Source organism: Ciconia boyciana, chromosome 5, assembly GCF_034638445.1.
Source record: "Ciconia boyciana chromosome 5, ASM3463844v1, whole genome shotgun sequence".
In the NCBI taxonomy this organism is placed as follows: Eukaryota; Metazoa; Chordata; class Aves; order Ciconiiformes; family Ciconiidae; genus Ciconia; species Ciconia boyciana.
In genome coordinates, this window is record NC_132938.1 from 65762574 (window position 1) to 65783962 (window position 21389).

Genomic DNA, 21389 nt, shown 5'->3' on the forward strand with positions numbered 1-21389 from the left:
AGTAAGTGGGATTGTTGGGATGTATTAGAAAATCCGAAAGTAATACAATGTTGTTGTTCATTATTTTCCTTGTTAAAGTTTTGACAGAGAGAATGCTCAGTTTTCTTTTATTTTAAAATTCCTTTTCTATCTTCAGCAAACTTTAGATGCTGTTTTTCCACACGTGACGCTTCCAGTGTTCTTTACCTTTTCTTTCCCTGAAGATGTCTTCCTAGGAAAGGAGAACAAAAAAAGCCCTGCAATTCAGCAGTAGTATGTCGTTATATCACTGTGAGCAGCACTAGGGGAAGTCTAGTCCTAGCGTCCTAGTTTCCCAGTCCTTTCCTGCTTTGATTCCTGATACTGTTTTTCCTCTCTTCCAGTAGTTGGCAGGATCTTGATATTCCCCACCTGTGCTGTGTGATTTTTTTTTTTTTGTGTGTGTGTGTGTGCTAAGGTTTCAAACTATTTGAGTATTGATTTTACTTACAAGCTCTTTTCAGGGGATATGTGTAGCATGACGTTATGGTGACTTTGTTCATCTTTTCAAACAGTTGATATTAATCCACTTTTAATTTGAATTAACTGTTAAACCAAACTCAGCGTGACACAAATTGGGGGAAGGGAGACCATTAGGTAAAGAATACCATATCTCAAGACTTAGACAATTTAAGTAAGGTTCAGGTAACAATTTAGTGACAAAGGCAGGATTTCCCAGGGTGCTTGCCTTTATCCATCCCTTGGTTTCTCTCCCAGCTTCGCCACTAAATCCTGTTCTGTAAATACAGCAGGGTCCCTAGAAGTCAGGAGTTCACAAGCAATGAGGCACAGAGATTTGGAGATGAGTAGAAGATAATGACTCCTGCTGCATTTGTTGCTGGGATACTGCCTAATAAAATAGCCTTTCTGCCAGGTACAGCCCAAGATATCAGGACCTGTAGCATAGCGTCACCGCTGCAGGGGCTTCTCAGACCAGCACTGTGCACATGGCACTGACGCTCTGGGAAGGCTGTGTCTAGGACCCACTCAGGATAGTGGTGCTACTGCTGCAAGAAGCCTAGCTGAGCTGTGGACTGAGAGGAATGAGGTAGAGGCTTCAGGAAGAAGGCCCAAAGAGCTTGTTACGAATATTAACTCCCTTTCTCATGCAAGCAGGTGTTTCACTCCCAGGATAGGTTTGTCCTGAGGACTAACAGTGGTTTTTAGGTTTCTTGGAAGACTATATCACCATTGCCTGGGTGTCAGTGATACTAACATTTCTTAATTTTTGAGTGCATGCCTTTTCAAAAATAATAGCGTCCCTTTCATCACAGTGTACTTGTGTTTAAGGGGTATGTAAAAAAAAAAAAATTTACCTGCAGGTTTTGCAATCTCTTCAGAGCCTCAGCAGAGGTCTCTGCTGTGTGCTTTGAAGAAATTGATGATAGGTAGTCCTCACCTGGCAGTGGAAGCGGGGTTAAATTTTCTTTTACTGTCTCAGAGGCTTTTCATAGGCCTCATTTGTGAGATGAGCACTGAAATACAGAAGTTGAATAAGGACATGGAGGTTTGTCTCCTTCTCCCCCATTTCCTCACAGTCCTTGTTCTCTTGGAAAGCCTTTGTGCTTCCAGTGCAGGTGCCTCGCCTTGGCACAGCCTTGTATACCTTGGATCAATGCAGAAAGCCTTGCCATAAAGCCAACACCCTGTTAAACATCAATCCCTTTTCACAATACCGGAGTCAAGAAGCACTTGAACAAGTGCTTTTCAAGGAGCGGGGGTGGAAAACTGCTAGAAATTTTTGATGCAAACAAAGCATGTTGTTCTTGACATTTTTTTCCTGGAGAAAGCTTAGCTGTTGTGGCAAGTCTTTATATTTTTTTCCATTATCTATTGTTCTGCCTGAAAGAGCTTAGATGAATTTTATTTAATCTTCAGGGAGATAACCTGTGTGGAAATCTCCAGTCTGAGATTTAATTTGCATTCAGTATCATATTCAAAATGTTGGCTTTTCCCATGCCTACATGATTGTGTATGCAGTGAAATATCTTATTAAAGCTTTGAGTTGTTAAGAGAATGTGTGTTTAAATCTCAGAGCACATAACAAGTACAAGACTGCTGTGTGCATCAATTATGTGTGTAGATATATGTAGAGTTGGCTTACTGTGTTTCACTGCATAAACTTTTAAATGCCATGATTAGATGATGTATGTATGTCCACATCTAGCAATGGAACCTGCTACTAGCCAGAAGACAACAAATCACATTCCTTAAAATTTCCTAAGCAGTGTATCTGTGCAGCCTGTACAGACAAAAGCTTTGTTTAGTATTGGAGACAAGGAAGAAGTCTAGAAGTATATAATTTTTAAAGTTTTCTTGATTAGGGAGTAGGTTCCAGCCTGGTTAAGTGCAGGCAAAGGGTTGAAGATATCCCACACTGCTCTGTTAGTCTCTTCATACTGGACTGAAGCATCCAGGCATGTCTTCAGAAAGTTTGAAACTGATGTCATGGAAAGGAAACTGACCCTTTTATTTAATGATTTTTCCAGATGTTACACATCTGGAAATGTAGTCTGGACTGCAGGCCCTGGCCCAAATTAATTTCTAGTCAAGCAGAAGATTTGATGTGTGGTCTAAGTCTTGATATTTACCTAAGTGCTTTGGGAGCCTAGAGTACTTAGCATTTCCTTCACCCAGGGAGGTGGGGTGGAATTTGTTGAAGTGTAGGTCTTGGAGAGAGAAATGCTGAATATCAGCTCTGTTACAGGATTTCTGCAGGGTAGACAAAGTAATTTGAGTGCCTGCTTTGTGCATACACTTATCCATCTATACAATGGGAATATTTTGCTATGTTTAGCAATATTTTGTAGCAGCTTTGATTCAAGTGCAAAATCTCTTGTTACATATAGAAAATAGTTACATCCTGTGTGTTTGAGTAGCCCTGGAAAACATGAGTTAGCAGGTTCTCAGGGAGGTGTGGATTCCACAGGTCTTAGCAAGATGTAGGAACTGTGGGGCAGCCAAAAGTGTCATTCCCCAAGTTGGTATTCTGCATTTGCAGTGCTGGATGCGCACAGTGTTCAACTTAATATAGCAGTGCATTTTTGTTTCTTTGCTTAAACAGCAGAACGGCATGTTGGAGGAACCTTAAATTTGCTAGCTGGGTAGAGCTTTCTTCCTATCGATAGCTTACAAATCTTCGAAACTACTGTAATGGTCTAGATAGATATAGGGGAAAAACAACCCAAAACCAGACTTGATGATGAAACTTTGAGATAGAGGCATAGATTTCAACTAGTTTCCTTTCTTTGCACGGTATCCCTTCTTTCAAAAAGGAGAGTTTTGTTACTGCTTGCATGAAAGGCATACATGAAGAAGACTAAACTAATTCGTAATTACTTTACTTAAAAATAAGTAGGTAGTCTTAAATAATTAAATGCCTCCCTTTCCTTTTTCCCTGTTTTCTAATATCTTCAGCTGAAATTGCAGAATGTAATCACATATATAACTCTCCAGGGCAAATAGGATCTTCGCTTTTGTTTGGAAAACCCCTCGAAAATGTTGGCTGGATATGCAGTTTTGGTGCTGGTATTAGTATGTTTAATTATCAGTGCTTTTGGTTATACTTAGCAAGAACTTTCCATCAGCAGTTAAATATATTCTCTTCTCCGAAGCTGTCATGCTCTCAGGAGTATTATTTTCCACAGCTTTTCATAGGGAGAAGAATCAAGTTCCTTGGAATGACGCGTGAGTTTGAGAGAAGATGTGGGATTTTTTTTTTAAAGTCATGATTTAAAATGCTATCATTAAGCCCTAAGAAGAAAAGAAGCACACATTTTGAAAGCTGCAGTTACTCTTATTTTCTTTTTGGTAACATACATTGCACTGAATCTCAGACTTTGCTATGTAAGGCAGGCTGAGTGTCCTGGTGAACAAGATGAACAGGAGTCATCAGTGCGCCCTTGTAGCAAACCATTGCCTGGGCTGTGTTAGCAGGAGGGAGGCTGGCAGGACGAGGGAAGGGATTCCTCCCCTCTGTCCGATGCTGGGGAGACCACGCTCCCTAGTAGAGGAAAGACACTGAGATGCTACAGGAAATGCAGTGCAGAGGTAGGAGGACAACCGGGCTGGAGTACACAAAGTGCAGGAGAGGCCAAGAGAGCTGGGTTTGTTTTCCTGGGCAAGAGAAGGACAAGGGGGGTTCTATTCCTGTCTGTCGCTATCTGGTGCGGGTAGAGAGCAGACAGGAGCAGACTTCTCTCAGATGTGAACAGTGAAAGGATGGGAGGCAACAGACGCATTTTGCAACACAGGAAATTACAATTAGATAGTAAGAGCAGGGCCCAAAGAGGTTGTAGGATCTCCAGCCTCAGTACAATTTGATCTAAGTTGGCTGTGGTTTGAGGGCAGAAGTTGGATTAACTGATGTCTGGATATCCCAGGCACCTAAATTATTCTGTGATTCTGTCTTGCAAAATAAAAAAATGGGGGGGGGGGGGGGGGAACAAAACCCAAACTTCTAAAGACCTGCTGCCAGCTGATATTTTGTTTAAATTAAACCTTTTGAAATACTTATTTCAGAAGCTTCAGTTTCCTGTGCCCCCAGGTGACAGCCTGGCTATCCTCAATCTCTCTTCCTTCCCTCATTGCTATCTAATAACTTGTCAAAACATGATAGCTGATTAGGAGAGACCAGCAATGGTCCAAGGACTGGGGTACTCATCTGGGATCTGAAACTTTTTTTTAAGGTTGGGGAGAGGGGAGATATTTCGCCTGAGAAGAGTTAGCCATTTGTGAATCCAGCTTCAGCAGTGGTAGTCCCCGCAGCAGTGGTTGGGTTTTTTTTTCCTGAGTGTAAAGTGCTGAAACTCTCCCGCTTAAGCTGCTCTCCCTTCTTCCCCTCAGATTCCTCTGAATATGAGACTAGACCCATCATTAAAGCAGAATACATTCTGATTCCAGTTGGTCCTCAATGACAACTAGTGAAAATTCTAATAGATATAGGAGCACAAATTTCAATACTACCCCAACAGGATGCTGAGAAGCTGAGTATGCAACCTGGACGGCTGAGAGTTAAAGTCACCGGAGTAAATGGAGCAAGTGTTATTTGCCAAACTGTGAAGGTTAATTTATGGCTCCCTGGCAAGAAGCGCATGTCATCCACTCACTTTGCAGTTAAAAAGCACAATGAAAATATCTTGCATTTCAGTGTTTTGACTGGACAAAATTGGCCTTGCCAGATGGCAGTGTGTGGTTCTTTGGTATAAGTACCGACCCCAACCCCAGTAGAAATTGGAAGGCACTGTAGTATGTGTATTCTGTGCAACCCCTGCACTCCCCAATTCAAAAATTACCGCAGTATCTGATTTCTGCTGTGGAACAAAATGGAATTTCTGATGTAACAGCAGACTTGGAAAAACAGCACATTATTTCCAGAACCCACTCCCCATATAATTCACCCGTCTGGCCAGTACAAAAGCCAGATGGGAGATGGCGTCTGACAATTGATTATCAGCGCCTAAATGCCAACACAGCCCTGCTAACATCTGCAGTACCCAATATTGCAACTTTAACAGCCACACTACGAGCAGCTGCACACCTGTGGATGGTAGTGCTAGATGTCAGAGATATGGTCTCTTTATGGTCCCCTTGCAGGAGGAGGAAAAAGAGAAATTTGCTTTGACTTGGAAAGGTATATAGTACACCTTTAATAGAATCCTACAGGGGTGTAGACATTCACCCACGATTGCTCATGCTGCACTTGCTGAACTTTTACAGTCTCACTCCCTCAAGATGTGAAACTGTACCAATATATAGATGATATTCTAATCGGAGGAGCCTCCTCTGAAAAGGTGGGAGAAGCGGCAGCAGCAGTGTGGCAGGCACCGTGTAAAGCAGAAGTTGAAGTTCCACCTGAAAAATGTCAGGGACCAAGTAGAGAAGTAAAATTTTTAGGTACTTGGTGAATTGCAGGTAATGCAGCAATTCCACTGGACACCCTAAGTAAAGTAGAACAATTGCAGATGCCCCAATCTGGGAAAGAATTACAACAGCTTACGGGTACTTTAGGGTACTGAAGGAAACATAAACCTGGATTTTCTATTATTGCTTGCCCACTGTACTCACTTTTATGAAAGGGAAAACCATGGAAATGGAACCCAGAACATGAAGAGGCAGTCAAAACTCTAATACAGGAATTAAAGACATATCGGTTACTGGGCCAGTACACCCCCACGACCCTATTATAGCAGAATGGGGTTTTGCAGAACATGATACTTATTGAAATCTATTCCAGACCGGGCCAAGTGAGCCAAAAAGGCCTTTAATGTTTAACTTGACTGCATTTAAAGAGACAGAGCAGAGATATTCTGAGTGGGAAAAGGGACTTTTGTCTTTAGTCTAAACACGTTGAGCCACTAAGGCGCAACCCATCTGGAAAAACCCCGCCGAGACTTGTATTGTTTTCCCTTTCCATGAACGATACTGGGAATGATACCAGCACACCTCCCCTGGAGACTGTGTCAACCATAGAAGGATTGCTTATCGTTCTCACAGGAGCAATCCATAGCAGCATGGACCAAATTTGGCTTATACACCAACAAGCCCAATGCATGGGGTGGAGACCCTCACTTCCTTTATTTGTGTTAATCAATATGGTAACTATAGTACATTCTGCACCATATATATTTCTCAGTTGTGGGTGCCAATCTACTGTTAACAGCAGTTATAAGGGAAGGTGATGAGGGCACCTTGCCCACTGATATTTGAAAGGTAATTTGGGATAATGTGACTCAATTTGAAAAGGATTTCCAGTCTTGGTGGTATCTAGTTAATTTCACTTATGATCCCACCGACAGTAAAGCCACAGCTTTTGTTTTGGCAATACACAGTGCTTCAATATACACCATATACCCAATCATTGCGCTGGGATTAAATCACCATGGAACTGTATTCTATCCATTAGAACATAGAGTATGGGCCCAACAAAATGGGAACAAATGGCAAACTATTGATGTTGATGCATGTGTTGTACGGGAACAACAAGGATTTATTTGTGAAAGTAATACCGTTAAGGCCCAAGACATTTGTCTTGACACTGAACAAAATGTTTGTCATTTTGAAATACATCCTGATGAAACCCCTGAGACTGTACTTGTATATGTTGGAAATTGATGTATTTGTATGAGAAACCTTTGTGATTCTATGTTTATAGACAACACCACTGTATAGACACATAATTACTCAAATATCTGTATTTGTAATTTTACTGAAATTATGGGATGTGACTTTAAGTATTCAGCTCCTGTCACAACCCATCAATTGCTACAATCTAAGTATACATTGCATCAAGATTTATTGCCTATCCCTATTGGAATGAATCTCACATTGGTAAGAAAACTGTTGCAACTTGATGACCTGAGTCAATTGCTAAAATGAATTTGGAACATTGGACAAAGAACCATGATTACTGTCCATCATGATGCAGAGAGGATATGCCATGTCCTAGAAAGAGTGAAGAAAGATGGAGAATATCACTGGTGGGAGACTCTTTTTGAATGGTCACCAACAGCAACTGGAATTTTGAATTTGATGCTGCATCCAATTGTAGTTTTGTTAGTTTTAACCTTATTATGTTTATTGCTTATAATCATTCTGTATATAAAAGTTTGGCAAAAGATGAAACAAATTATGTTAATCCAACATGTAAAACATATACAATCAACTGATTCTGGATGTGAAATGGTATATAACTAGCATTAATTGCGACACTTAAACTAAACAACTTCTCAAATAATTCTACCCTTACCACTGATCATAAATATGTGGCGTATTGCCATATTGACATAGAGGCAAGAGGTAACCATACTATCCCCCTATCAGTCGATAAAGTGGATTGACTGTAGTCATGGGGTGGAGCGTTATGGGTGCACTCAACCCCTTAACCAAACTAGCAGTAGTTTGGTACAGGCTCCAAAGGAGGTAAAGGCCTAAGTGTAAATGGGCCAGGAACTCCTCTAGTTTCAATCTGTTCTCAGAAAACCCACAAAGGAGCAGAGTGACACAGTGAGCATCGATGCATATGAGCTTGGAACACCGATCATGCGATTAACACATGAATAGCAGGTGACTTTTCCAAGACTCATTTATCAAGGAACAAAGAAAGTTGTGCGTACAAGGAGTCTCATGCATACCTTTCCCATCGCATGTAACTTGACTACAAGCCAACCACTTTATTCCATAAATATGACAGCCTAAGTGAGCCGCCTTTGAGCTCTCCCTGCTGGGCAGTCTGGCTGCATGGCAGTGATCTCCTCTTGAGCTGGGACGCCTCTCAAGGTTGCTCCTCGAGGCAGAGAGACCTTTTACCAACAGCAGATCTTTGGTAAGTGGCTGATATCGTGCATAACCTTGTAGTATGGTAACTTTGATTTGTGCCTTGGTAACTGATTTTGTGTTGGTAACTTTGATTTGTGCCTTGGTAGGTTGTGCCGTACAGTAATAGAGTAATAGAGTGAACCTTGCCATCGAACTTTTTTAAGTTGCACTTTTACAACATCATATTAAAACCACTTTTGCGAATACCTTTGACAGTGGTTCTTTAAGCGATCTAAAACACCCATTCTTGACAAAGACAAAGGCTTGCACATCGTGTATCTGCATAGTGTTCCTGCCTTGCTATTGCATTCTTAGTTCATTTGGCCCTTTCCTGGCAGAAAAGGGGCTTGAGGGTAGGGTGTGTTTCCTTGGGGTTGTGTCTTATCTGAAAATGATAAAAATCCCCTGATTAGCAAATTAATGAGTTCAGCTTCAACAAAATAAAAACACTTAAAAGAAGCAAAAAGCCCCCTCCCCCCGCGGTTATGACACAGTTGAAGGCAATAGCAAGAGGATGACAGGAATTTTCTAGCTTGTTTTCCTGTAGTACTTTGCAGAAGAGCTTTAATTCATACAATACAGAGAATGGCGAACTCCAGACCTGGAGCTGAGATGATTGGAGCCATTCTTCAAATACAGCCAAGGGAAAAAAAAAGACAAAACTCTCATTTTTACCATGTGGGGTAAACTATATATTACAAACCTGGCTGAAAGATCTTGTGGTCACCGGTATCATCAGAGTTAAGAGCCTGAATTAGGCTTCTAGGGAAAAGAGAGATGCTCTGTTTCCTTCTTGATGGAGCTCTAATATTTCTACAGTGCTTTGAATTTATAAAATGCTGTGAAATAAGAAGTATTAGCTACCAGTGTTAGCAACTCTAATACTTGTAGTTAGTTTGCCTCTTTGAAGACCCTTGCTGCAATCTGGGATGCTCGTCTTCCCTTCTAGGCTTTACTGTTGACCACCTGGGTGATGCTGGGCAAGTCATGGCACCTGTCTTCTGTACCCTGTTTGTAACCTGATGAGATTGATACTGGTTTCTTTGGAGGTGCCCGTAGTAAAAAGTGTTGTATGAGGATTTCATGTTAATCTTGTTACCTCCACACCATAGGACATACACAGTAATCATCTCTTGCTGCCTTCTGTACTATCTCATTTACGTATGAAATCTGCACTAACTAGCTACTTCTGCAAGCTCAGTTTTAAGTTAAAAAATGTGTATGCAAGTGAGTGTTTGTGTAAGTGTGAAATGTATGCTTTGCTGGGAGTCAGGGGTTTTGTGTTACAGTTACTGTTTCCAGTGCTGGGTGTCTGCTGCTTGGATAACTTGTTCTTTTATTATTTTGTCCAGCCCTCGTGGGTTTCCTTATTTGTTAATATCTTGTCTTCAGAGATGATAGTGGTTTTACTGGCACTTTTAGGACTTCAAACAATTTCACAAAATGCTGGGTGTGGGCTTTGTTTTTGTTGGTGTGTTTGTTTGTTTGGGTTGGTTTTTGAGGGTGGTTTTTTTGGAGTATGTAATAGACATTGTCCATTATCAAGGTGACACCTCATATCCCCAGTTGCTTATGAGCAGTTGAGTCCATGATTACCTGATATAACAATGGTATTATCGACTTACTTTATAATCAGAGCCACTTGTTCTTCTGCGGTTTTCTATTTACAATCTTTCCTTTTTGGGCAAAGATGAGGAATGGGAAAAACCCAAACATATTCTGATCTTTTTTTATATTTTTAAACTATGTACTTAAAATTATATGCTTGTAGAAGCTTTATATAAATGGCCTTTTAAAATTATAATTTATTATTTGCCATGAATGAGTATAAACTCTTTTCCTGGTATCTGCTGAGTACTTTGACACAAGTTGTGCTTCAAAACAGAAAATTAGGAGGAATGTAATGTTGCAGTGTTGGTAGAAATCTTAGGTATATATAGTCTGCTGAGAAAAGTTGAAGGGATCTTGGATAAATGTTTTTGCCTGCTGAATACTTGGTTAATTACTGGTTGAAAGGAATTGCAGGAGGAGTTTGTTTTTATAATTGTGCCAAGGAACACCCAGAGCAAAGGACAGGTATTGCAGCTTTCTGAGTGAGTCTGCAAACCGCGGTCAGGACTAGAGCCCAGAAGAAATTGCCTAACACTTTTTTTTTTTTTTTTTTTTTTAGTTTCTTAGCCTGCAATTTCAAGTATGGGCACCTGCAAACTTAGTAGTATACTCAGGTTTTCATTTGCTACATCTGTGTGGCTAGATGGGATTCATGTTCACACCTAGGGTCTGTATTGGTTTTGAAAATTTTGAAAACTACGTGAGCCACTTTCTTTCGTTTCTCTGCAAAAACCAACAAAAAACCCCACAGCCCCTGGGATGCGGCAAATGGCAGGGAGCTGGTACTCGGAGTAGCACCCGCAGCCACCGCACCTCCCGGTTTCTCGCGCGTGCTCTTCTTCCCGGCCCTCTTCCTCCCCCCTCGTCCCCACCAAGCCCAGGCAGCGCGTCTGGAGGGGGAGGCGGGCTGCGGAGGGCTGCGCTCACGGCTGTGCGTGCCGCGGCGCGGGCCCGCGGGCGCGGTCTCGGGCAGGGAACACCCCCCCGTGCCGCCCCGGCCATAGGCGCCGGCGGCAGCGCCCGGGCGCTTCTGGCCCAATCCTTCGGTTTTCCTGCCGTGACAGAACAACATGTCCATTTAAGGAGGCTGGGTCGTACCATGAAAACTTTGCTAAAAAGGGGTGCGTGTGCACAGTGCGGGGACCTGGGGTGTGCGAGCTGCCGCCAGACCCGCTGGCCGAAGCGCAGCGGAGGAATCAGAGAGCAGCGGACCCCGCGGCGCGCGGCACTGACGCTCGCAAGCTGCGAGCCGGCCCTCGGCTTTTCAGCGGGGCTGCGTGGGCCCCCCCCAGCTGAAAGTGCGAGGGCCGCATCACCCTCCCTGCCGGCCGGGAATGCATCCAGCCGGGGGAGGGCCCGGGTGCCCGGATGTCGATCAAAATGAGTGTAATCCAACCCTGCGCTAGCCAGCCCGGGCTCGGGAAACTGGGGCGCGGGGAGCGAGGGGCTCAGTGACATTTCAGAGGGGCGCATTCACGGGAACCGGGAAACGGGCGGGAAGGCAGCCGGCAGATGGAAGAGAAGATTTTGGCAGGGGGGTAGAGCCTGGACAGCTGGGGAAAGAGCTCATGGATAGAGGACGCTTGGCAGTATAAACTTCACGATGGCTGCCCAGTCGAGGTACGGCATTAAATAACTTCTGTCGCTGTTGGATTTCATTGAGGGCTTTTCATAGTCCGGTGGTGTTAATGATGCACTCGCTCCTTTTCAGGCGCAGTTTGCTGTTGATTTTTACGCTGTGTTACCCAGAAATGTGTCTGGAGACGCGTCCTGGTTAGATTTTGTTCACGTATTTTGTTCACTGAAGTGTCCAGTACCTCCTCTCAGCATAAACTTCCTTTTAACAGGAAAACAAAGTCTTAATTGCTCCCTGTCAAATCTCTCCCTATCCAACAAGTTAATAGCTCTTTGAAACTGATTTTCTTCTCCCTTGTGGACTTGTCTGTTACTTGTTTGCTTTTTTCCCCTGTAACCAGCCTAGTGTAAAGAGGTTTCTGCGATTGCTTACAGCAATATTTTAAAAGGTAAATGGTTTATATTTGGTTGGATTGGAGAGCTGGCTGTATAAAATGGAAGCAGGTTGTGTCTGCTTGTCTGCAAATCTGCTGGATAGGTGGGAGAGTAGAAAATGGTTGTGGAGAAGAGTATGAAAAAGAGTGATCCAATGTAGTTGCTGTCAGGGAGCAAAATTCAAGCAAATATACCAATCTTGATTAAATACTTTTCAACTAACTGTGTTTTTAAAGAAACAACTTCTTGCCCACTCTCGGGAGGAGGGGGGGGCATCCTGTCTAAAGTAAATTTCACACTCAGCATGGGGGAGGCAGCCTTTCTTAAGTCATAGTACTTGATGAAGCAGTGCTATTTAAGGTACCTGTTAAATGCCTTTTAGCTTTTACGATGCTTTAATAGCCATTTCAGAAATGCCAAAGAGAGAAACTCCTCTTTTTGCTCTTTAGTCCCGTACCAAACAGCCACCCTGCTCCCCTTTCCTCCAGGCAGGAAAAAAAAAATTAAAAATGGTGGCATATCCTACACAGAAGTTTGGCACTCGCAGTGTATTTTCACAGTGGTGCTTTTCTGCAGGTTTGAAGCAGCCAAGAGCTGGCTTTAAATTACACACTGCAAAATGACAGAGCCCTGAGGTTTGGGGAGGAAGGACGGGAAGATTGATTGCTTCGTTAACAGCTGAACTCTTCTCTAGCTCCAACTGCCTGCTCTCTCTGCGTGTGGGAAGACTGGGAGTACTTAACAAAGAGGCAAAGGTTTAATTTTTCAGCATCTTTTTTTTCTTTATATGATCACTTATTCGCATGATTTACTGGCCTGCATTATCAGCGCGTTGCTTTAATAGGCCCGCATGCTAAGAGAGGATACAGCATAAATCTTAGTGCCACTGGCTGGCCTTGAAGCTTGGCTTGGCTCCAAGGCCAGGGACATGCTTGATGTCTCAGAGGTTGCACAGCCATTTTCTTGGGTGGCAGGAGGGCACATGGGAGCCGGGTCCCACCAGTAGCCTCCAGCCTCTGCAAACTGGCTGAGAAAGGGCAAGGCTGGCACTGGGGTCAGCGAACCACATACCTAACCTGTAAGGTGGATGGCACAGAGAATAAAGTTTTAAACATTGAGTGGTTCAAACTGAAAGTGAGGAAAATGGATCAAGGGCTGGGTCCATGAGGCTGAGTACTGTGTGGTAGGTGAAAGGACTGTGCCCCGTAACTACTGTTTGAGACCAGCATGGAGACAAGATGTGCACCTGCCATTCTGTACCCTGCCTTCTCCTCCATTGTGTGCGTTGGCTTTTGCTTTTGTCAGGATGCTGTGAGGCGCTCAAGCTGTAAAACTGCGTCAGAACATTTCAGCATAGTGAGTAAGAAGGTAACCTCTGTATGCTTGAAGATCAGTGTTAAAGTCTCATTATTGCTCATTTTAAGACATTTAAAAGAGAGTAGGAGTGGATATGAGCAGCAGAAATGAATCTCTTGCAGGAGAGAGGTTACATTTGCCAGAAAGCCTGGTGCTTGTGGTATTTCTGTTTTGGTGGCATAGGTCAGCAGGGGTATCCATCTCAGTCCAAGAGATTTGTGCTTTGTGGGTGCGTAGAAGCTTTTATTTAACAGTGAAGGATGAATTCATATTCACGATAAATAATTGGAGTTACACTGTGTGGGACTGAGAGGCCACATGTCTCCAGAATTCATTTGCCAAAACATGTCAGAGGGTTTGCTCTGCTAGGTAGCTGACAAAAGACGTGGGTGAGCTTTTTGTGTTCATTTCTCCTTTGTAAAAAAATACAAACAATTTCTGCAAGCTCAGTAAATTACTGATGAAGCGTTATGATACATAGCACTGTAGCGGTTTGGGTCTCACTCTGTATGAGGCCTTCGGGCGCTCCTCCATCTGCTTGAGTTTGCAATTTCTCACGTGCTATATGTTGCAGCTAGTGACAGGGATGTGACATTGGGGATGATGCTTGTTTGGTAACAAGAAAGTCCTGTATCCTTTCTTCAGCTTCAGTGCTGTGATCCTGGGCAACTCGCCTAGAATTTGGGTTTCACTGTTTTGGAGGGTGGAAAGGTAAGGAAAACAAGGTGATAAAACATGCCTGTTGCTGCTCTTCAGCGTTTTAAAAACTGTAATAGTGATGACTAAGAAACTGATGTGCTAATGGATGCCATAACATTTTTAAAAATAATAAATCTTAAGAAATGATTAAGTGGTGAGTTGGGTATGTTTTTGTTTCAGCTGTTTGATCAGCTTCTACTAATGGCGGCTGTAAATAGCTTACATCTAGAGCTATTAGGTGGAGAAACTACCCTCCAGTTAGCGTTGTTTTGTGTATAATGTAGATTTTCTTTTTTTTTAAGTTGCTAGCTGAGCTGTAGGTTTGCAGCTGTAGCTTTCTATGCAGTTGCTTCTGGAACGCGTGGATGTTCTGATGCCTGTAGTGTCCCCAGGCAACAGGGCTTGTGTCAGGTTTTCACGGTATATTCAGGAACGCGTGAGCAGAAACAGAATCAATCTGAATCAGGACAAGTTTACTTTCTTGTTAAATGTGGTGTGATATTCATCACATGCCATTCAGCTGCTTTGAGATACGGCAGACCCCTAGGAGGTGCGTGGGACAGACTGGCACCTGCGCCCACTACCAGCTACTACCAGCGATCAGTGAGGCATGAGGATATGGCTCCTTAACTGAGTGGCAGAGCCCATCTCTCTTCTGCTTCCTTCTTCATTAAAATGTGTGCTCTACTGCATCAATCACAAGCTGAGGACCTTTAAATGAATAACTGCTTTTTTGAAGATGTAGGCTGCTTTTCTCAGGCTGGTTGGGATAATTTAAAATTATCTGTAGACCCTGTTGGTTACACTTATTTTGTTTAAAATTGGTGGGTAAATAAATACTTTGTTGTTCTGGATGCTAAGAATTTCCAATTGTCATATAACTTGCCTTTCACAGTGGTCATGATTAGTATGATGCAGAATGAATGCCATTTCCTAATCTTTGTACGTAGGTGGATACAGTAGCACAGTCAGAGCAACATGAAATCTGAGTGCTGTGCTGTCATCCCTGCTGGGCTCACCTTGCTCTTTCTCCCGAGTCAGCCCTGCAGGGAAGGGTAATGATGGACAGCAGTCTGGGAAGCCCTCTGTTTCCACCCCCTAAAGCCAAGTCGTACCAGCTAAACCCAGAAGAGTCTTGAAATGAGGTTGTACCGCTCGTTTCAGTCGAAAAAGAAGGTGATGCTGTGCAGAAATACAATGGGGCCCTATCTGCATTTAAAACACGGTAAATGCAGCGGAACAGTTTCTTCTAAAGGGAATAATGCTGAGGCTCTTCCCTGAGGAGAAGCTACGTTGAATGATGCAGCTTGATTCTGTTCCATGTTGTTGTACAGCTTTCAAGGCCAGATCTAAAGACATGTTTCATAACTTGTTTGCTTCATGGGTCCTGTTGATACAGGCAAATGCCACTATTGGTGATGCTGCATTCCAGTCAGCTGATGTAGGTGAAGAAGGGCTGAAACAATGTCTTGCTGGAGTTTACCTGTCTATTGAAAGCTAAAACATCCTGTGAACCCCTGTTGGTTTTGCTCGTACACTGCTACTAGCCTTGCTTGTAGAAATACAACCCTATTTTCTCCAGAACAAAATGCCTAGCTGATCCTTGGCACGTTTTGCGGGCTACTGGGGATTTTCAGTTCACAGTTCCTTATTGCCTGGACTTTCTGAGCCTGGAGTCTATTGCTTTGGGGCAGGCCTGCAGCTGAAGCTCCCCCACGGAGAAGAGATGCTCACAGGGAAGTGGATTTTTCAAGTAGGTTTGTTGGGTTTTGGTTTTGTGGTTTTTTTTGGTTCGGGTTTTTTTTTTTTTTGCAGTGGGGGTTCCAAATTGTAATAGGCCCTTGAAAACTTTGAAATACTATTGTCATGGTATACCTGAGCTGGTATAGAAGGGAATGTTTCCTTAGATCACGTAATTTTCCTGGGTCTGAATCTGTATTGTAGAGAGAGACATCTTCTCACTGCTTTTTATGAGAAAATCATTTGCTAATTCAACTGCAAGATGCAGCACGAATAGCAGGAAACAAGCTTTTAATGCGCTGCATAAATTCTCCTCAGTGCTTTCCTTCTGAGTGTAGTCATAGTGAATGACAGCAAGAAGCTTTTAAATGCCTTTAAAATATAATGGAAAAGCTGTCTCAGAAGTACATAGGAATGCTACGAAGACGTTGTTCTTCATGAGGTGGACCACAGTAAAGTGAGGAAGAATTCTCCACCGAGCGCAGGGTTTCTTCCTAAGACCTGGCTCAGGCACAGGGCTGGTTTACTGCCTAGCTCGCGAGCAACATGACAAAAGAGTGAGTTTAATGTAGAGATGCCTGAGCCTCAAAAAAAAATTGGAAAGTAATCATCCTGTTCAGTCTTGAACACAGTGTGGAGATTTTTTTTCCCTGTGGTATGTTACAGTGAAAAAAGTACTGGCTATGTTATGTTTTGCAATTTTGGCTGCTGCAGTTCATCTGTGTCCATGATAAAAACGAGAAGACACACGTAGCGCTGGCTGGGGTGGAGCAACTGGCTGGGGCAGATATCGCTCCAAAATGCAGTGTTATCATAGGTGGATTAAGATAGAGCTGCATTGCTCCAGCAGAATGCTTTTATGAGGAACAGACAAGAGCTACTGCATGTGCTATGAGCAGATTTTCCACAGTTGCATATTCACAATCAATTTGGGGAAGAGAAGTTGCATTCTAGATCTGCACAGAATCAAGTGGCTGTGGAAAGCAGTGAGAGGCAGAATCCTTCCAGCCCATCTTTCCTCTCGGCTGTGATGGCCGCTTTGTGCAGAGCTAGCCCCTAGCTCTCTTGTACACTGCTGAGGTGCAGAAATTGTTGATCACCTTATTTTACTGCACAGGTTTTAAAAAGTGCATTTCTTTTGCTGCCTTATTCTTGTAGGGGAAGGGAGAGGTGGCAGGCAGGGAGAAGAAGCAGGTGTGTGGGCACAAAACTGCATTTGAGGAGGTGCTCTGCTAATATTAATACTGTTTTCAGCATTGTCAAGCTGAGATGGCTAGGTGGGTTTGAATAGGCAACCTTCATCACAGGTGCCATATGCTTCATGAAGATGTTTGTCTTCTGGATTAGTTTAGGCTTAGATATTGTTTAGTGTGTAGAGTTGTCATTTTTAGTTGTACTGTGTGTTTATTGTACCAATGACCTAAAGTTTTCCTTTGTGTTGTTTTTACAATGCTACCCTTCAGGTTAAGAGAAAATAATGTCCCTGCTTTAATTTTTAGAGAAAGTTCAACAAGCAAATTGTTAATGTTTAACATCAGAGACAACAGTAAAACTCAGAACTGTAAAAAATGTGGTTTTCATTTTTGTACTTGTAAAAAAACCAAGCAACAAAATACAACAACAAAAAAGGCAGCAAAGAACAACAAACAACAAAAATGCCCCTACCCCCAGTTCACCAAAACCTAAGCAGGAAGAGTACAGCAGAAGCCCTTTTTAAAAAGAAACAAAAGAGCAAACTCACAAGCATACGGTAGTATTTTTATTCCATAAATTTTTTGCTTAGAATACCATATACTGTGTAATCTATAAGCAGCAAATGATGTATTCATCAATGTATGAACAGCTCCTTCATGGCACAGTAGTGTTTAGCAGCTGGTGTGTGTATGTGAGGTATGTGAGAGAGTATGAGTGCATGTGCCTCTTTCCTGAGCTATGGACATTACAGTTCAAAATACGGGTATCTGCTAGCATCTGAAATTGAAAGGAATTATTAAAATGTATAGCAGTAAAGGGATATTTACATCTTTGGAGAGTTGTAGACATATGGTAAGAAATGGCTTTCAGTATTCTCGTGCTTCTGCAGTTTGTTAGATTGTACTTAAAAAGAAGTTATCGAGATAATTCATCTTTGCAAGCACAGCTTAGAAGCTCTTCCTCATAACTGGTCTGCAGCTATTTCTCAAGAATCCTCTTCCCCCAGTAGGCTGTTTTGGAAAAATCATCCTAATTTGAAGACAAGGAATATGCTGGCAGTTTAAAAGTGCTTTGGTGAAGTGCTGCTGTCTTTTCCCTGTCCCCACAGCCCTCGGCAGAACAAGCTGTTCTAGTAAAAGTTGTTTTCCTGGTGCCAGTAAGCCTGTGGTTCAGCTGAGAACAGGCTGTCAGTCTAGGGACCTGTTTCTTCATACCTCTGCTAAAATAATGTGTGCTAACAGAAAGATAGCATGGGCTAGCCATGCTGCGGAGCAGGGAGGTTTGCTTGTTTTTTTAAAGACTCCCTTAGCGTTGCCATTACCTAGAGGCCCCCATCCCTGATGGCTGCTATGTCTGTCTGTCACTGCAGTTTCAAGGCCTTATTTACCGTGAAAAGTTTTGCTGGCATAGCTAAAAGTACAGGCAACAAATACACTGCAGAGGTGAGATAACTGTGTTGGCCAAAGCTCAGTGTAAACTCCATGATACCGGTGAATAAGGCTGCTTTTCCTGGCATATGGCTTCTTGGGGTGGATGTAACCTGTGTTGGCTGAAGAGCTGTACTGGACCACCATGTCTCCCTTCTTTGCTGAGACCCTGCAGACCCCTTGTAGCGGGAGAGACTGCTTTGTCCAGCAGTTAACTCTTAATTGGTGAAAGAAAACACCCATCTCTGGGACCAGGATGTTTCCTGTAGTCAAGCCTGAAAGTCTCTCTCAATTTTACTGAAATGTTACACCCGCCTTTTAATGTTGTTTTTAAAGTTACTTCTAGAATTGTCTATCTATATAAATTAAAAAAGCACTAAAACTCCTGTGGTTTATATAGATAGAAAAATGAAGATGGCTCATGCATAAATCACTGGGTTCATAGTATGTGTCTCTTTTGGAGAAACTCATTTTTTCCATTACAAGTGCAATATAGTCTGACACGAGGAATGCAGTTACTTCTCTGTTCCTGCTTGGTGTCCTTTGGCAAAAATAATTTGTACAGCTACTCTTCCTTTTTTTTAAACCATTGTGTTGCGTCTTCAGTGTGTGAGTGAGGTGATTGCATTTGGTTCTGGTACTTGTTTTGGGGGGGAAATGGGGAGAATGGAAAGCAGTCACTAGAAATAACATGATGATACTTGAGATTTTGTATCACATTGTCTCCTGTGATTCTTGTGGTAAACTGTGATTACTGCCTGAGTTAGCACATGAGAAATAAAACTTAATCGTCCTTCTCGGGGAAGGCTGTTTTGGGGCCTCCTTCACCAGTGCAATACCTGGTTGTGGTTGGTCTGTCTGCCATTTTCTCACTTGTGCCTCTCTTTAGTATTTGCTACTGGAAAGCCAAGCCCACTTCAAACTCTTCAGCTGCAGCCTGGCTTGCAGTTAATTCTCAGTCTCTGCTGCAGGGTGATCTTGGCTGATGGGCATCCAGGTTTGAGGTACATCCCAGTTTGGGGAGGGAGCTTTGCTGTAGGATGCTTTCCTCATGGTTGTCTCTTGTGCAGGCTGATAGGAAACTTATGGCAGTACTTGAAGCAGTGCTTCTCGCTTCAAAAATAGTTATCTAATTTTAAAGCTTTAAGAATGTCAATTCAGAAGCATGTGGAGTTTATATGGGTTTTTTCCTGTGTCTGTGAGTATGTTTTACACACATGCATTTTTGAAAGCTCATGATTTTCAACTTGTTTAGATGCTCTGTGTCTCAGAAATGTTTAAATGTATGAAGTTTTGAGGTTGATTTTGGGTTTCTGATTTAACACATGATATTCTATAACTTACATTCTGGAAACAAGATGAACAAGTCCCTTAATATTTAAATGGAGTGTGATCACTTTGCCGAGGTTTTGGAACACCCTTAATGATCTTTATCTGTTTGCAAACCCCTATCCATTTTACACGGGCTGGCTTCAGCAGACTAATAATAGGTTTTCTTTGCTTAGCTAGTGTTTGTGACCCTCCTAAGAGGAAATGCCTGGTTCTCTGTAATGGACTACAGGAGTAAAAAAGACTACTAGTCTAGAGACTAAGAAAATTCTGTATAACTGCCCAAATCAGAGACAGAAAAATAGGTAGAATTGTGTTCTGTTCCTTGAGAAAGTCTAATCTGCTTTTAGAAACACTGTAATAATAAGATGTGGTATTCAGAGACATGGGTGAAAAGCAGTTGACTCATACGCTGAGGCATTAAAAATAATAGACAAAAAAACCCTTCCTAAATTGGCTAACTTGGAAAAATCCAGTAACTCAGTGTTTCACCTTTGAAAAAATACTTTTAGTCATTTAGTGAGTTAAGTGCCACAAAGCTTTCCCTTGCAGTTCTCTATTTATTTGTAACAAAAATGGCAGCAGTACTCCCAGCCTCTTCTGTTAAAAGCATATGCTGATAAAGGAATACCTGTATGGCTTTTGTTCTTCTAGGTATAGGGAATTTTTAATGTCATCAAGCTATTGGGATAAGAATGATGTGATACATGAAGGAGCTGGCAGAAATTCTTCCCTGCTGGGAAAACCCAGAGTTTGTAAGTTAGATGGTACAATGTAATCAAGAAGTAGCAAGTAAGAAAGCTGAAAGAGAACATGGATGACACTAATAATGCTGTAAAGATGTGGCATCTAGCTGTAACAGATGTTAGAGTGTTTTTTCCATAAGTTACGTGTGGAAAAAAAACCCTTATTTTTAGCATATCATTCAGCAAGTTTCATTGGGGGGGGGAGGGGGAAGCCTTACTTTCTAGTCTTTCTAAGCAGGATACTAGTGTTTGTATTGAGCAGTTTTGTAGCTTTAGAGGGAACTATTAATAACAACAGCTGAAGGGAAAGTCACTAGCTTAAATTCATCTCTCACAAACTTCATCTCTGAGTACAAAGGTGTGCTTAAGGTTTGGTTGTGAATAGCTATACATCTTATCTACAGACTGCAGCCTTTTATGCAAGAATAAACCACGCTTGAAAGTAATTTTTTATCAAAGACTTTCTATGCAGATACATGGAATTGTGCCTACAAGGCAGCCTAGCCAGTTTGGGATGAAGAATTTAACTTGGGAAAGGAGAATAAAAAATGTTAACAGCTTTTTTTTGAGCAAAGCCTAGACTTTCCCTCTGAAGATGCCCTTAACTTTTTGTTGATGGTGTTCCCTCCTCCTTCCAGACCAGCTTCAAACTCTTCGTGGGTAAATGGGATGACCTCGACCTTGGTTCCGAGCGAGCCAAAATGAGACAGCCCCAAACTGGAATTTCTGTACCTACCTTAGCATGTCGCTGAGCATCACGTAGTGCTGTTGCTCGATGCTGCGGTGCACCAGTGGTGCAATTCTGCAAAAGTAGGACCACAGCGGATTAAAGTGGATGGATGAAATTGTCAGTCTGCAGAAATGATAACATTAAAACTTGGCTCCCAAGCTGGTTCTTCCGTTACTTAAATATGTGAATCGGTCTGGTTCCTAATGATTTGGA

General features: G+C 42.4%; 1 protein-coding gene across 11 annotated transcripts in view; it reads left to right on the forward strand.

Moving 5' to 3' along the window:
• The window catches only part of AFF1 (ALF transcription elongation factor 1), a 135830-nt gene that overhangs the window by 13650 nt on the left and 100791 nt on the right, over window positions 1-21389 (forward strand). The window contains exon 1 of one of the 11 annotated variants that reach the window (XM_072863332.1): window positions 11313-11565. The exons of the other annotated variants lie outside the window; for them this stretch is intronic. Within the exon in view, the coding sequence (XP_072719433.1) occupies window positions 11549-11565 (17 nt within the window). The 5' untranslated portion in view covers window positions 11313-11548. Of the gene's footprint in view, window positions 1-11312; window positions 11566-21389 lie in introns of those variants that run through there. 11 annotated transcript variants of the gene reach the window in all.